The sequence below is a fragment of the Topomyia yanbarensis genome, chromosome 3 (genome assembly GCF_030247195.1).
Source record: "Topomyia yanbarensis strain Yona2022 chromosome 3, ASM3024719v1, whole genome shotgun sequence".
In the NCBI taxonomy this organism is placed as follows: Eukaryota; Metazoa; Arthropoda; class Insecta; order Diptera; family Culicidae; genus Topomyia; species Topomyia yanbarensis.
Genome location: NC_080672.1, coordinates 56,567,547 through 56,581,122, shown reverse-complemented (window position 1 = coordinate 56,581,122; position 13,576 = coordinate 56,567,547). Strand labels below are relative to the sequence as shown.

The 13,576-nt window shown below is 43.9% G+C and overlaps 1 protein-coding gene across 7 annotated transcripts in view; it reads left to right on the top strand.

The window, feature by feature from the left end:
* The window catches only part of LOC131693690 (polycomb protein Asx), a 62,106-nt gene that overhangs the window by 32,160 nt on the left and 16,370 nt on the right, over positions 1–13,576 (top strand). For 6 of the 7 annotated variants that reach the window (XM_058981737.1, XM_058981736.1, XM_058981735.1 and 3 more), the window contains 2 exons: positions 4,524–4,943; positions 5,404–5,789. In XM_058981737.1, the coding sequence (XP_058837720.1) occupies positions 4,524–4,943; positions 5,404–5,789 (806 nt within the window). The remainder of the gene's footprint in view (positions 1–4,523; positions 4,944–5,403; positions 5,790–13,576) is intronic. The other variant, XM_058981739.1, reaches the window with a different exon arrangement.

The window sequence follows — 13,576 nt, the reverse complement described above, 5'->3', positions numbered from 1 at the left end:
GAAATGACAATGACAATGTTTGTTATCGCCGGCTGTGCTGCGCGATTAACAGTTCGTCCGGAATTTCCCCTCGAATTGAGTTTTGACAGTTGGCTTTTGAGCCCTAATCATATGTTTGGCGAGAAATGTTCTCGATTTCGTCCGCCCAGTTGCTCAACCCAGCCGGCCCTTTGGTGGGCTACTAGTTTTCAAGTTTAACTGAAAAATCCGCAACTTTCATGAACTTATCAATTTTTTAATGTAGAATACATTTAAGCTTTCAATATAGGGGTCCCGTTTCAAAATATCGGCTGCGGCGCCGCGTCAGATTTTGAACGTTAATAACTTTTATCATACTTAACAGAATGATTTGATTTTTAGGCCAATTTGTTGAAAATACGTTCCTCTATGCTGTATTAAAATTTGAAGTATGTATAACATGCACTAATAACAAAAAAATGTGTTTTGAAAAATCTTTCGAAAGCGACTCGGAAAAGTGAAAATTTTCAGCCCATCCCGCACACAGCCGTCACTTTGGTAGACCAACCGAACAATAAAATAATGAAAAGTTTATATATAGGTCCACTACATGTTTGTTCCTATGATTATTCGCATTGGGTTGCTTGACGAGAGCAGTTGGTGGGGGAAAGACGGCATATTCCTTTGGTTAGGCCATTAGAAGCCGGACGGAAAGGAAAGGCTCATGCACGGCACGAGAACGAGCGAGAAAGCGATAGTAGTGCATATTAGCGCGATTATAAAAATATCTGTCGGTCGGTTTTTCTCATCATTCGTATTCGTTCAGGTTCAAGCACTAGCAAGCAGCCAGTCCACCGAAGGAAAGCAGTTGGCGATGACGACGGTCGGAAAAAGTGCCCCAGCTACTGGTGACTCATCACAACCCGATCAGGAACTGTCGCCCTGCAAGAATTTCGCCCCAACTAAAGGGCAACAGAGAAACTAATCTGTGTTCTAATAAGAGTTAAACTGGCTCACCGTGTCCGCGGGGAGTGCGTCTGAATTATGCTCCCGCAGTAAAACAATAAACGGTTCTTTACAGGACCAATTAATTGTGTTCTAATAAGTGTTAAACTGAAATTTACATTTTATGGTGTATAACAAATAATTTTCAGAAAGCTATATAAGAAATACGATGTGTGGAAAGAAAGAAAGAGAATTTAAATTATCCTCTCTCGCTCGTTTTCGTGCACTGCATTTCCATTCCTTTCTGCTGCTAATACCATCATAACGAAAACGAATGTGCGTATTCTCCCGCCATGGCCAGTGTTGCCACAATTGCATGTCGCTATTACAATTTGAATTATTTTATTGAACTATTTGGCAGCTTCCGTTGATTAACTACATAAATCGATTTGTTTGTGCAGCTCCTTGCTAGTAGCAAACTAAATATCCTTTATCAGCGCTAACAAATAACACAAAAGAATTTAAATTTGTGAAAATCTTTTCCTTCCTTCTTTTCAAATCTGCAACATTCTTTGAAAATATTGTTGGAATGTTGTTATTGAAAAACTGAACATGCAAGTTTGCTAGCACTGGCCACTAGATTGAATGCGATGGAAAGACAGAATATTCGTTTTGGTTATGCTAGTATTGGTAGCCGAACGGAAAGGAAAGGCACAAGAATGGCACGAAAACGAGCGAGAGAGCGATAGTAGTGCTTTCTCGTGTGTTCATATATGAATATTGGTCGGTCGGTTTTTCGCATCATTCGTATTCGTTCAAGCGCTAGCAAGCAGCCAGTCCACCGAAGGAAAGCAGTTGGCGATGACGACGGTCGGAAAAAGTGCCCCAGCTACTGGTGACTCATCGCAACCCGATCAGGAACTGTCGCCCTGCAAGAATTTCGCCCCAACTAAAGGGCAACAGAGAAACTAATCTGCGTTCTAATAAGAGTTAAACTGGCTCACCGTGTCCGCGGGGAGTGCGTCTGAATTATGCTCCCGCAATAAAACAATAAACGGTTCTTTACAGGACCAATTAATTGTGTTCTAATAAGAGTTAAACTGAAATTTACATTTTATGGTGTATAATAAATAATTTTCAGAAAGCTATATAAGAAATACGATGTGTGGAAAGAAAGAAAGAGAATTTAAATTATCCTCTCTCGCTCGTTTTCGTGCACTGCTTTTCCATTCCTTTCTGCTGCTAATACTATCATAACAAACGAATGTGGGTGTTCCCCCACCATCCCATGGCCAGTATCACCGCTAACAAATAAGACAAAAGAATTTAAATTTGTGAAAATCTTTTCCTTCCTTCTTTTCAAATCTGCAACATTCTTTGAAAATATTGTTGGAATGTTGTTATTGAAAAACTGAACATACAAGTTTGCTAGCACTGGCCACTAGATTGAAGGCGATGGAAAGACAGAATATTCGTTTTGGTTATGCTAGTATTGGTAGCCGAACGGAAAGGAAAGGCACAGGAATGGCACGAAAACGAGCGAGAGAGTGATAGTAGTGCTTTCTCGTGTTTTCATATATGAATATTGGTCGGTCGGTTTTTCTCATCATTCGTATTCGTTCAAGCGCTAGCAAGCAGCCAGTCCACCGGAGGAAAACAGTTGGCAATGATGACGGTCCGCAAAAGTGCCCCAGCTACTGGTGGCCCATCGCAACCAATTACCGATCAGGAACTGTCGCCATGCCAGTATTTCGCCCCAAATAAAGGGCAACAAAGAAACTAATCCGCTGGCTAACATTCCAGCGTCTGGTTCGTAAGGTTGTGTATTACTTCAAAGTCGAGCTACGCTTACAAAACTCAGCCGTGATGAAGCCAGTGATGCCTACTTGGTCGGTTTGTTTGAGGATACAAAATAGTGCGCCAAGTACGTAACTTTCTCGCAAAAGAAATCAAACTGGCTCACAGTGTCCGCTGGGAGTGGGCGTAAATTATAATAAAAGCAACGGTTCTTTTCAGGACCAATCAATTGTGTTCTAGTGAGAGTTAAACTGAAACTTTCATTTTAAGGTGTGTAACAAATTTTCAACAATCAACATAATACGTTGTGTGGAAAGAAGCAGCTTGCACACGGAACAAAAAATTAAATTATCCTCTCGCTCGTTTCGTGCACTGTTTTTCCATTTCTTTCTACTGTTATTATCTGTATTACCAAAACGAATGTGTTGTTGCATGTGTTTAAGACAAATGTTGAAGTCGCATGCTTCTATTCGAGCTTTTTAGCAGCCTCTGTGAACTAACTGCATTAAATAATTTTTTTGTGCAGCTCCGTGCTAGTAGCAAACAAAATGGCCCTACCAGTGTCTGATTCGTGAGATTGTGCAGGATTTCAAAGTCGAGCTAAGCTTATAAAGTTCGGCCGTAATGGTACCCGAAGAAGCCAGTCTTGTCGTTTTGTTCGAGGCTACAAAACAGTTCGCCAGGCACGTAACTATCATGCCAAAAATATCCAACGATCCAGCGCATCACCATCAACACCAACGCCGATACCAAAGGTTCTTTTCAGAACCACCATTATTACCATAGAGAATTATTTGAAAATTTCCCATTCAAACGTGGTTCTGTTGAATATTAGATTTAAATTAACGTCTCGAATTGAAATCACGACGCTCCGGTTATGTGACAGACATTACCCACCCATCTTTTTTATTGTGACCACGACTAACGGTTTAATATAGACACCCCATTTCAATATTTCTGAAGGAACAGAAGGTCGAGTTTGGAAAGTTTGTAACTTTCATTGTACTTAACCAAATTACACAATGTTCGCACTAATGATTCAGAAATATGACCAGGAATCTTCTATTAGATTTGTAAGTATGTATAATTTACATGAATAAAGAAAAATTGATTTTCAGGAATCAATTATTATCTGTTCTTCCATTGGCCAGTACTACGCGACTTCCTCATGCTAACAATTAATTTCATCGTTAGCCATCTCCCTCACCAAGGCCAACAACGCCAACAAAACCGGTCCTTTTTAGGACCACCATCATTTTTGTAAAGAATAATTTGAAATATTCCTCGCCCAAATCACCTTTTGTCCGAAAATTCCAATGAGTATCAACATATTTGAAGAACGTGTTCCTTATGTATTCTACATCTCTCCGGTTATGTCGCAGACATTACCCACCCATCTTTTTTATTACAAAAACAAACTACAAAAGTTTTTTTAGTTGAACAAAAGTTTGGGCAGTAGAGGGTTAAATAGCGACCGAATCCCTTGAAACTTGTCCATTTTAAAACTAGAACTTTGGGTATATTGAACGTTTAGTCTTACTCCCGGCCGTTTCACCCACAGTATGAAGAAGGAAGCGTAGTATTATGATCATTTCAAACATTCAGGAATAATAATTTTCGTAAAATAGGTTTATAAAATGGATCTCAAAAACATTATATAGTACTGTAATGAGGTGTGTACTTTTTTTTGTAAAAAAACTGCTAAATTTCTTAGCGTGCCCGTCTTACCCCTAGTTCCCCTAAACGTGAAACTGCATCGATTTACCACATTACCCAACTTTGAGCTTCCTACTAACAAACACCCTAATCCTAACACGCGGCAGTCGATGCAATCGACATTCTCACCGATACCGCCGAGGAGGTGGGAGTGGATCTCGGCATTGCGGGCCTAGCCGAATCCGGGCCCAGCACTCACGAGGACAATCTAATCATTTTGCACGAACTGCTGGACATTAAGGAGGATGAGGACGAGGAAGAGAATGACAATGACAACGACGACGACGATGAGAATAATAATAACGAAGACGAAGGGCAAGTCGAGGATGATGATAACGAAGATGACGAGGAGGATGATGATCAGGATGATGAACCGGACCAGGAAATGGGTAGCGAGGTGGAACAGCAAGCGATGGCCGATGTGCGGCATGCGACCGTTGAAGAATCGCTCTGCTTGAACGATCTGGACGGGTTCGACGGGATCAATGCAATCAAGATGGAGACTGATAACATATTCGGTAGTGGCGGTAAGTCGTACGTTGGGATCAGTCGTTCTGTTCGTTTATTTGCTTCTCGTTTCGTTTTGCCCCGTTTACTTGTTGTTTACTGGAAGCTACTACCGGCTACTAAGTTTGTTTGTGCGGGAAAGATGATATTTTTCGTTTCAATGACCTGATTTGTGTTATGCAATTCTTATTATAGGCTCTACGAATGAGTCCCCTTGTTGTTGCTGTTATTTTGTTTTCATTCGCTCAGTTCAACCGAAGAAATGTATATATTTTAGTTCCTAGAAATGAGTGCATACTCAACAACAGTCGCATCCCGATTTATCACCAGCAAAATCGCTGCTTGCGAACGGGTGAAACGATCGTGGTTGGATTGTTGTAAGTAATGGTTCCGGGAATCCTTCCGTTGCAAGTAGTAATTATACAGCGATTCATGATATGGTATTAACATTGTTTTTCAAACTTGTGGTTGTATTTTCAGATTGGCCCTTTAAGGTAAAGCTGGACCCGAAGATGATGCTGGTGGATCAGTTGGACCCGAGCAGTATTATTCTGACTCCATCGACGACGGCCAGTGGGCACCAGATAGCCGTTAGCAGCAGTAGTGTACAACATCAGCTGCAGTTTCAACAGCCGCAACATCAGCAGCACCAACAGCAACAAATTCATTCCATTCAAGCTGCCCAGCAGCAACAATTATTAAACCAGCAGGTGCTTATACAACAGGCTCAACAGCAACAACAGCAGCAACAACAATTGAATGTGTTGCAATTGCAGCAGTTCCAGCAACATCAGCACCAGCAGCAGCAGCAAGTGTTAGTTCCGCAGGCAATGACGACCGTATCTGGCAATATTCTTTCATCAGAGGCGAGTCCGGATTTGATATTACATTATTGACTAGTATTAAACAAAATCTCTCGTTCCTATTATGTTGCCTTTTGTTTTCAGCAAAGTTTCTGTGCCCTCGTCTTGCTCCATTGAACGGATTGATGCATTGGTTTCTATAAACTAGGTCTTTTGCATTAACATATGAGTAGTGGAGTGGGTTATTTGGCATACGGTCATTTGGTGCAATGTCATTTGACTAATTGGACAATTTCAGTTAATAGTAACATTTGGCATAATTTTGGAAGTGATTATGGTGAAGATTATGAACCATTTTTATCTGTGCGTAAAAGGTCATTTGGAATAATACTTTTAAAAGTGCTGAAAGTGAAGGTCTATTCGCAGTATTTTTGTGCCCGATTCTCACACTTACGGCGCATAGGGCCTAGAAGAGAATTTTCTTCTAATCACTGGGTGACGCGACTGTGAGAATAGGATCCTTTATTTTTATTTTTAAAACAACCTTGAGCAAAAGTCGATTGTGCTTGCATCGAACAGACTATAGTTTTACGCATTTTTTTTATTCAAATGTAGTGTTGCTTGAAATTAATTTGATCATTACCAGCTGCGTTTACATGATTTGAGAGCGTAACACTGGAATGTGTGTTTAATATCGAAAGAGTTGCTGGTATTTCGCATAACCGCATCTTTTTAAAAAATAAAGATTTTCGCAGGGTTTCTTATTTTATTTTATTCTTGAAAGCCCTTGTTGAGTTCCTTTTTTGAAGATTTTGAACAGAACTCACATGCTTTTTGGCTTTCCGGTCGACATCATCATCATTGGTGTTGATCGCAGAATAGTGGAAGAGGTATTTTTGCCTTTTAAAAGGGAGGCTGCGAGAAGCGAAATGACTACAAACTCTGACAAGACAAAGTACACGGTAGCTGGTAGAGAGCGAGGTAGTCCGAACGGTGTTGATTCCGAGGTGAAAATCGATGAGGTACAGTACGAGATTGTCGACGAACGCTTGGGACATGTTTTTTTATAGTAATGTTTAAAAGGCTTCAAAATCCTGGTCTGTAGTGTATTTGCACTGTGAAACTCACTTTCGTACCCAACCATTTAAAACACTCCTTACTCTTTTTCGTCCTTCTTCCCCTTGTATAACTTCGCGGGGTGGAGGGTGTAGAGTCGTACTTCTTTCTTCTGCTCTATCTCGACGTCTTACTTGGTCCATGAAATGGCTCAACCTTTGAGCCATTTACCTTCCGACTCTTCTCTTGCTTCTTGTCACCATCTTTTACGTCGCCATTTAGCTCACATCCCAATGAGACGTTTTCTGATACTGATTCCATGAGCCATTTAGCTCCTGTTTCCGGGAGTCATTCAGCTCCCAGCCTGCTCGCGATCTACTCAGATAGTCCCCAGCGGTGAACTCACCCTACTCCGACTGATTGTTCTCCAGCGGAAGAATTTCTCCCGAAAACGATACCTGTTTCCTTAAGCTATTTAGCTCCCAGTTTTATCAAGATCAACTCGGATATTATCTGGCGTTGAACTACCGTACTCCTACTGAAAGTTCCCCAACAGCGCAGTTTCTCTCGGTACCGATGTCGGTTTCGTGACGATATAGTCGGATAGTCCACGGCGGTGTATCTACCCCACTGTGACTTCCCCGGCGGCAGATTTCTCTCTATACCGATGTTCGTTTCCGTGAGCCATGTAGCTCCCCGCTTCGTCCCGTTCTACTCGATCTAGTCCCCGGCGGTAAACCTAGCCTACTCAACGGGCCAGCCAGTAGGTGCTGAGGTCCATCCAGCGATTCAGGGTGGAGCGTAGCTTCCCGAGCAGCACCGTTTGTTGACTAGCATTTTCTGCAACATAATTAGTTGAAAAGAAATGTACATCAACCATTATTCAACTGATTTAGCAACCAAAAAAGCGCACCAGCAAAAGTTAATGGCTATGCAACAAACCGCGGCCATTACATGTTGCCAGTGTTGCCTGGGTTCCGGTTCACTGGCACCCCAACGACCCACTGCTAGCTATTTGTCTACTCAGTCTCGGAACTACTCGGTAGGGTGTGGAGGTCGGTTCGGCGATAATGGTGAAGCCCAACGTCCGCTTCACTGGCACCCCGACGACCCAAACCCGCTGCTACGTCGCGTACTCCTCAACTGGTCCCCGGCGGTAGACCTAGTCTACACCGACGGAGAGTTTCCCGACGGCGGAATTTCTCTCGAAACCCGATTTGTGGCTTCACAGCGGCTTTCTAGCCAATGGCGCTTATTTGTTGGTCCCTTCGCCACTTTCTCTGCAGCTCGGAGACTATACTCGTAATCACTGTGTTGACAGCGTCCCAGGTATGCTCGTCGTGGCACATCTCTTCGACGATATTGCTAACTGTCATGCCAACGTCGAACTTCTTTGAGCCTAGGGCATTCGAAGACCACGGGTTCTGGTGTCTCTTGCACGATCGCACACTTCGGGTAAAAGGGTGACAAAGCATGTCCAAACCGATGCAAGCATCCGTACCCGGACAAAAATTGTGTCAAATAGAACTTCATCTCTCCTTGCTTCCTATGCATCCATTTCGACACATTTGGGATGAGTTGATGGGTCCACCTTCCGTTCTCAGTGTTGTCACACTCTTGCTGCCACTTAGGCAACGAGTCCGCTTGAACCAGTCTCCTTGCTTTACGTACATTTCTCCGCTGGTAACATTCCACGTGCAGATGGAAATTATCTCAGCAATGACGCACATTGCCTCCGACAATATCGTTTTATACGCGCTCGCGACACAGGCAGCCATCAGGCGAAACGTGCTTGTCAGCTTCGTCCTGTTCAGCGTTCAGCGCAGCAGCCTAGGCCGGTACGTCATATCTCAGTATTGAGTATGAGACACCCGCCAGGAAACGTCTCGTGCTGCATCTTTAGCCTCCGTTGTTCGGCATGATTCCTACCAATACGTGAGCTCTGCTCGCAGCCTTCTCACATACGTAGTCGACAGGGGTGTTGTAATTTAACCGATCGTCGATGATCACACCCAGAGGCTTCAGCGCATGCATTGATGGAATTGCGTGTCCGCTAACGCTGATCACGACTCCTGGATTTTTTTACGGTTACGGACGAGCACTTCGTTCATTTGTGGTGAGCCAACTGCAACTTGATCGGCGCTATTCTGCGCGGCGTGTGAAATGAGACCTCACTCTACGTGACTTTTCACACCCAATTCTGAAGAGTCACTTCGGGTGACGTGAGACGCCCATTTAACCGCAATGGCGAATCTCACCTCACCCGAGTCGACTCTAAGAATCGAGTGAAAAAAGTCACGTAAAGTGAGGTGAGTTTAGTCACCTCACGTCACACGCCGCGCAGAATAAAGCCGGATATCAGCCATCCAGGTTTCTGCGATATATATTGTATCTGCCGTCAACATCTCCACTGCCTCGAGGGTCTCGCCGGTTATTGTCAGGTCAGGACAACGTCAAGCCGACGATCTCGACTCCTCTGGACAGTTCCAGTGTTAAGACTCCGTTGTACATTATATTACAGAGCGTTGGGTCAAGTATGGAGCCCTGAGGTACTCCCGCCGTGACCCTAATCGACCTCTGCCCCATGGTCGTTTCGTAGCCCAGTACTCGGTTCTGAAAGTAACGTTTCAGTCCCTTGTACAGATAGTCCGGAACCCGGATTCTGTGCAGTTGGCGCTGATGAAGCATTCTTCACGTCGATCATTACAACGGCGCAGTAGCGATTATTCCTTCTCTTTTGTTTCGATCTCGCGATGACTGTGCAGTTGGCGTCCACCGTCGATATCCCTTTCCGGAACCCGTTCCCACTTTCAGTGTATGTCGTCTACCTGTTGAGGATGACCCTTTCCAGAAACCAAGCGAATCCAGCAGGCATATAGGCCGAACGATGCTGAATCTCCTGGTGGATTCCCTTGTTTTGGCAGCAACATAAGTTTCTGGATCTTCCGCCTATCCGGGACGTAGCCATCGTCCAGGCATTTCTGTAGGGCTATCCTGAACATGTCCGGAAACACCAGAATCGTGGTCTTCAGTGCCACGTTGGGGATACCGTTCGGTCCGGGAGCTTTTCTCGCGCACTATAAGCAGCTCGTCATTCGAGACTCGATTGTTACCAGCATTTCTACCGTCTACATCGACGTACGGTGTAGGTGGCCATGCGGTTGGTTCCTGCTTCGGGACAATTATCTGTCAAACTCTCAACGCACATTTCGACTGTTACATTACATGCCTTCGTTACTGGTTCCGACAGGCAGTCGGAATTGAAGTTAGGCTGTAAGCACGAAGGGCTGCCACGAAAAGATTCTTGTCGACGTCCTTTATTTTCCACTTCCGCTCGCCAGTCCTCACTCTCCGTGTTACAATACAATTCCACCGACCAGTGGTGTAGTGGATCGCCTGGTGGTCGCTATGTGTGCATTGCTCACTAACTCGTCAATTCATGTTATCCATCAGCGAAGGACTCCAGAATGTTATGTCGATGACGGATTCCCGACCGTCTTTACGGAATGTGCTAGCGGAACCTTCGTCGCAGTCTTACATCCAACTTCGCTAAGGCTTCCAACAAGCTGTAACCTATTGCGTTGGTCAACCTGCTACTCCAGTCCACGTCCCAAGTGTTAAAATCTCCTCCTATAACAACCGGTGTTCTTCCGACTAATCAGTCGGTTCGTCCACCATCCGATTGTGCTGCTCTGGTGTCCATCGTGGGGGAGCCTAATAGCTACATATGAATACACCGTTGATCCTGACTATCACAAAGCCTTCGTGTGTGCTATCCACCACCTCTTGGATAGGGAAACCGCCCAACACTTGAATTATCGCCATCCCTGCACTATCTACCACCCAGTTACCGTTATCGGGAGGCTCTGCAATAATTGCAACATGGCACTTCGTTTCTGTTACCAACTACCAAACCGGTTGCTGTTCAATGTCGCAATGATTGAGATTAACCTGGGTTATCTGCATCATTGTTGCTCTGCCTTTGCTTTTTTGTACGCAGGGCATTTGAAGTCGCCCGTCCTGTGGTCGTTTCCGTCTCTAGCAACATGTCCCTTTCCTCCGCATTTTCTACACAGTGCTGACCTGTCCGAGCTCTTGTAGTTTCTAGTTTGATGTCCGAGGTCCAAGCACCTGAAGCATCGCTTCAACTGCCTGGTAACTCACGGAGCGAATCTCACCGACCATCCAACTTTTATCTTGCGGATCTCCGACAGTTTATTGGCAACGACCACCGCTAGACCAATCGCTTCCGTTTGAGTGCCTCCATACGATTTCCAAATCCGGATAGTCGCCGGTACATCTAGTTTGCATTGCTCGATCTGTGCATCCTTCAGTTTTCTACGTTAGCTCGCCGTAGATCAAGCTTTTGACGGAAAGATCCTTCTTCAACTCGAAGATCATTTCGCATTTTTGAGTGCGCTTCCTTTTAACAACATGTTTTCCCGACTCCTTGAACTCTGGGTCCTGATTTCTTGAGAAGAGCGGCTTAGAAAGTCGTATAGTTCGCTTTGCTGATCAGTGCATTACCCTTGTACCTCCGCTTTGACTGCTGGCTTCCCACGAGCACCAACCACGGTCTTTCCCAACGTTCTGCAGGTCGCCGGTGCCCTCCTGCTCGCTCTTCTGCCTTTTCGGGTCCTCTTGCTCCCCCAACGTGTCCCTCACTCTTTTCTCCGAACGAATATTGTGGTGACTCTTCGGTATTACCTCAGTTTCTGAGTTCTGTGTTCCGCAGCTTCCATAGAAGCTCTTTCAGCGGATTCTGCTCTCATCAAGAACCCCTTCTGTCGCGTCGTTCAGCAGCTGTTACGGCCGATATAATACTCGTCACTAGCTGCTTCACCTTGGTGTGCTAGTCCTAGTCCTCACGAACCCATAGAGCTCGTCGATCTGTTTCCTCACATCCGTCAAGTACGATTTCCCAAAATGTGAGTCATTCTGGGTGGTGTCGCTACTTGATCTCGGGACGCTCACTCTGTACCAAGCCGCTGCTGCGTAACCGGTGATCTTTGCAGCTTACCGCTCATTGCAAAGGCAATCGCGTCCTCCTTTGCTCCACTTGCCTCTCCAATTTCATTCATTTTTTTAGATGTGTCCATGCGGTGGGTTCAACCTCTAGACCACTATCTTCACTCGTTGTACATAGTCGCCTCTTGTGATCCCATGGTGATCTATGCGCGCAGGGGGGGGGGGGGGGGTTTGCTAGGGTTGACACTATCCTTCATAGGGAGTAGTGTTCAGAGCCGGATCGGCGTAAAATCGGGATTGGTTCATCCGAACCTAGTACCACCAACTAAATTGTAATGAGTTTTGAACGTACCCGGACACCTACCAAGGTTTTGTCGGGACGAAGGCAGCCGTACTGTTAGTCCGCTCGCCATTTCAAGTCGGTGTCATCCTTCCTTAAGGTGCTTACAGACTGGGGCGGCGAGAAGCTGAGTTAGGGCTGGAACCAGTGATGTACCAAATCGGGTTTTTATAATTTTGGGGAAAAATCCCAAGGTTTTTTCCCGGTTAAAACGGTTTTTTCGCGGGAAGATTGGGTTTTTTGCAATTTTGTGATATATTAGTAATTGAACATTAATGTATTGTTATCCAAACACTTTTATTTGATTTATGAGCATTGTTGTCATAAAGTTTTGCATGTATATGAATTCTGAATGGTTTTCCTCGATTGAATCTAGCGGCTGTAGCGGTGATCCAAAATTTCTTTCCAAGTATTGTCGATTGCGTTTCTTACTGTGAATTCACCTAAACGTACTAAACATTTTTTCTACTGTTGCTGATGTAGTTGATGCCGAAAGAATTCGGATTACGATTTGTAAGAGTTCTGATTACGGTTAATACTAATGACGAATGTCAAGGCCACTCGCTTTCTGCATATTACTCACTTTTACTTTTCACCGAACTAAATAGGTATTTTCTAAATTTTGTATGAATACCTACCTCATTTCGCTAAAAGTATAGCAACCCCTAAAATGAGTAACAAGCAGAATAAAAGTAGTTTGGGCATCACATGATTATTCTAATTTTCACTAGTTTGAGTTACAATGACTATTGTTTCCAGTATTATACGAAACAACTTGAAATATGGAATGGTCCGAAATTAAAGTAGCAGGAACAGAAAATGCTTCGTAAAACCCGTTATAAATATATTAGAAAATTGGATTTAAACTTCAAGTTTAAAAATCGGCCAGGAGCTTTTCGATTATGTCCCACAGAATTGAAAACGAAAAAAAGTATATCCGGTTCTTAAAAAGGACTTTTCGTTATACAACTTTTAATCTTGAATGTAACGTGTACGGAATTTCTCGTGAGCGAATTATACTGGATGTTCATCCTTGCCGACTTTTTCGCGTGAGAATATTCTAAGCGATTCAAGGATCTCTGTCCGATTTTTACGCTTGATGTTTATATTCGATTTTTATATGCTAAGATATCTGGAGTGGGTTCTACAAAGTATGTTTTATCCCTGCGACTTTTATTTTCGGTCTCTCAAATGTAAATTTTAACCTTCCGATTTTCAGAGCAGCGTGTACTCAGTGCACAAGCGCGACTGCCGAAAGGTTAAAAACATTAAATGAACATCATACATTCGATAAAACGAAAAAAACCCATATTTCATCCGGGTTAAAATGATTTGGGAAAAAAACCCGGTTAAAACCCAAAAATAAAAACCCAGGAAGATGGAATTTTTCCCATCGGTACATCACTGGCTGGAACTGACATTAGAATGCGAGATGCGAGAAACCTGCTTACTGCAAACCAAATGGATAGTGTCAGAGTGAAAGCCG